This window comes from Malurus melanocephalus, unplaced genomic scaffold (assembly GCF_030028575.1).
Source record: "Malurus melanocephalus ecotype Western Australia unplaced genomic scaffold, MMel_1.1 scaffold_2083, whole genome shotgun sequence".
Lineage (NCBI taxonomy): Eukaryota > Metazoa > Chordata > Aves > Passeriformes > Maluridae > Malurus > Malurus melanocephalus.
This window is the reverse complement of record NW_026625315.1, coordinates 11,268-13,087: the sequence shown is the minus strand read 5'-3', so window position 1 is coordinate 13,087 and position 1,820 is coordinate 11,268. Positions and strand designations below refer to the sequence as shown.

Below are 1,820 nucleotides of genomic sequence, written 5' to 3'. Positions count from 1 at the left end.
TCACAAAATCCCATTTTTTTTATCCCATTTTATCCCGGTTTTTTTGCCGTTTTTCACCCCAAACTCCAATTTTTTCCCCGTTTTTTTTTCCAAATCCCACTTTTTCCCAAAATCCTGGAATTTTTCCTCACCTGATCATGTCTGGGGGCACCACGAGCTCATCCAGGAGCCCCCCGAGCCGTTCCCGGATTTCCCGTCGGTTCCGCAGCCGAAGGTTCATGGCCACGGATTGTTCCTGCAGCGCTCGGATCTCCCAGCTCAGCGAGCTCAGAGAGCTCTGGAACGACCCCAGCATCTCCTCCATACGCTGGAAAAAAATTGGGATGAATTCCGGGCATTTTGGGAAAATTTGGGAATTTTTTTGGCAATTTTTGGGCTTTTTTTGGCATTTTTAAGGCATTTTTAAGGTACTTTTTAAGGGATTTTAGAGCATTTTTTGTGGATTTTTGGCGTATTTGAGACACTCGGGGACAATTTGGGAATAAATTTGGGACAATTTTCAAGGATTTTGGGAAAATTTGGGAATTTTTTTGGCTTTTTTCAGGATTTTTTTGGCTTTTTTTTTGGGCTTTTTTTGGCCATTTTAGGGCATTTTTAAGGCCATTTTCAGTCATTTTTTAGGGGATTTTAAAGCCATTTTTCTGCATTTGGGGACATTTGGAAATGAATTTGGGGCAATTTCAGGGATTTGGGACAATTTTAGGGGATTTGGGGCTTTTTTTTGTGAATTTTTTGGGGTTTTTTGGTGATTTTTGGACATTTTTTGCGCTTTTTTTTGGTGATTTTAAGGCGATTTTAGGGCGATTTTCAGTCATTTTTTAGGGGATTTCAGAGCGGTTTTTTGTGAATTTTTAGGACATTTGGGGACATTTGGGAATGAATTTGGGACAATTTCAGGGATTTGGGACAATTTTGGGGCTTTTTTGGAGCTTCTTTTGGGAATTTTTGAGGGTTTTTTTGGGCATTTCTGGGCCATTTTCAGCGGGGTTTTTTTTAAAAATTTTAAAATATTTCCACCTCTTTCATTTTTTTCCCCATTTTGGGTTATTTTTGGGGTATTTTGGGTGGTTTTGGTCTCTCACCTCGAGGATGGAGTCGCAGGCGCTGATTTGGTTGTGCAGCTCCGCGATGTTCTCGCTCTCCCGGATGTCTGACTCGTCAAGGGACACTTTGGGGACATTTTGGGACATTTTGGGAATTTTGGGGACATTCAGGACATTTTGGGGATTTTCAGGGGATTTGGGGAATTTTTAGGGGATTTTTGGGGTCATTTTGGGGTAATTATGGGATATTTGGGGACATTCTGAGGACATTTTGGGGACATTTTTGGGACACTTGGGGACTTTTTTTTGGAAATTTGGCGTCATTTTGGGGATTTTGGGATATTTTGGGAACTTTTAGGGATTTTGACACATTTGGGGAACATTTTGGGGGCATTTTGGGGTAATTATGGGATATTTGGGGACATTTGGGGTCATTTTGGGGTTTTTTGGGACACTTGGGGACACTTGGGGACATTTTTTGGGAAATTTGGGGACTTTTGGGATTTTTAAGGGATTTTGAGACTTTTTAGGGGATTTTGAGACATTTGGGGTCATTTTAGGACATTTTGGGGACATTTTGGGACATTTTGGGGACATTTTGGGGAAATTTTAGGGTAATTTGAGGATATTTTGGGGTCATTTTGGAACATTTGGGGACTTTTTTGGGAAATTTGGGGACATTTTGGGCACTTTTGGGACAATTGAGGATTTTGAGGAATTTTAGGGGATTTTTAGGGAATTTTTAAGGGATTTTCTGTGCAATTTTTTGGTGATTTT

At 40.5% G+C, this 1,820-nt stretch overlaps 1 protein-coding gene across 1 annotated transcript; it reads right to left on the bottom strand.

The window, feature by feature from the left end:
* Nucleotides 1–127: 127 nt before the first annotated feature.
* VPS52 (VPS52 subunit of GARP complex) lies at nt 128–1,252 on the bottom strand. Its single transcript, XM_057388542.1, has 2 exons — nt 1,083–1,252; nt 128–307 (listed from the first exon to the last, which is right to left on the bottom strand). Exons 1-2 carry the CDS (start codon nt 1,188–1,190, stop codon nt 128–130), a joined length of 288 nt encoding a protein of 95 aa, XP_057244525.1. The 5' UTR covers nt 1,191–1,252.
* Nucleotides 1,253–1,820: the final 568 nt, after the last annotated feature.

Excerpts from the sequence above, each read along its gene's own strand:
- VPS52 (XM_057388542.1), bottom strand. The coding sequence starts at position 1,190 with ATGTCCCAAAATGTCCCCAAAGTGTCCCTTGACGAGTCAGACATCCGG. Across the intron at positions 308-1,082 it reads CCTGCGACTCCATCCTCGAG|CGTATGGAGGAGATGCTGGG; the intron begins GTGAGAGACCAA and ends ATTTTTTTCCAG.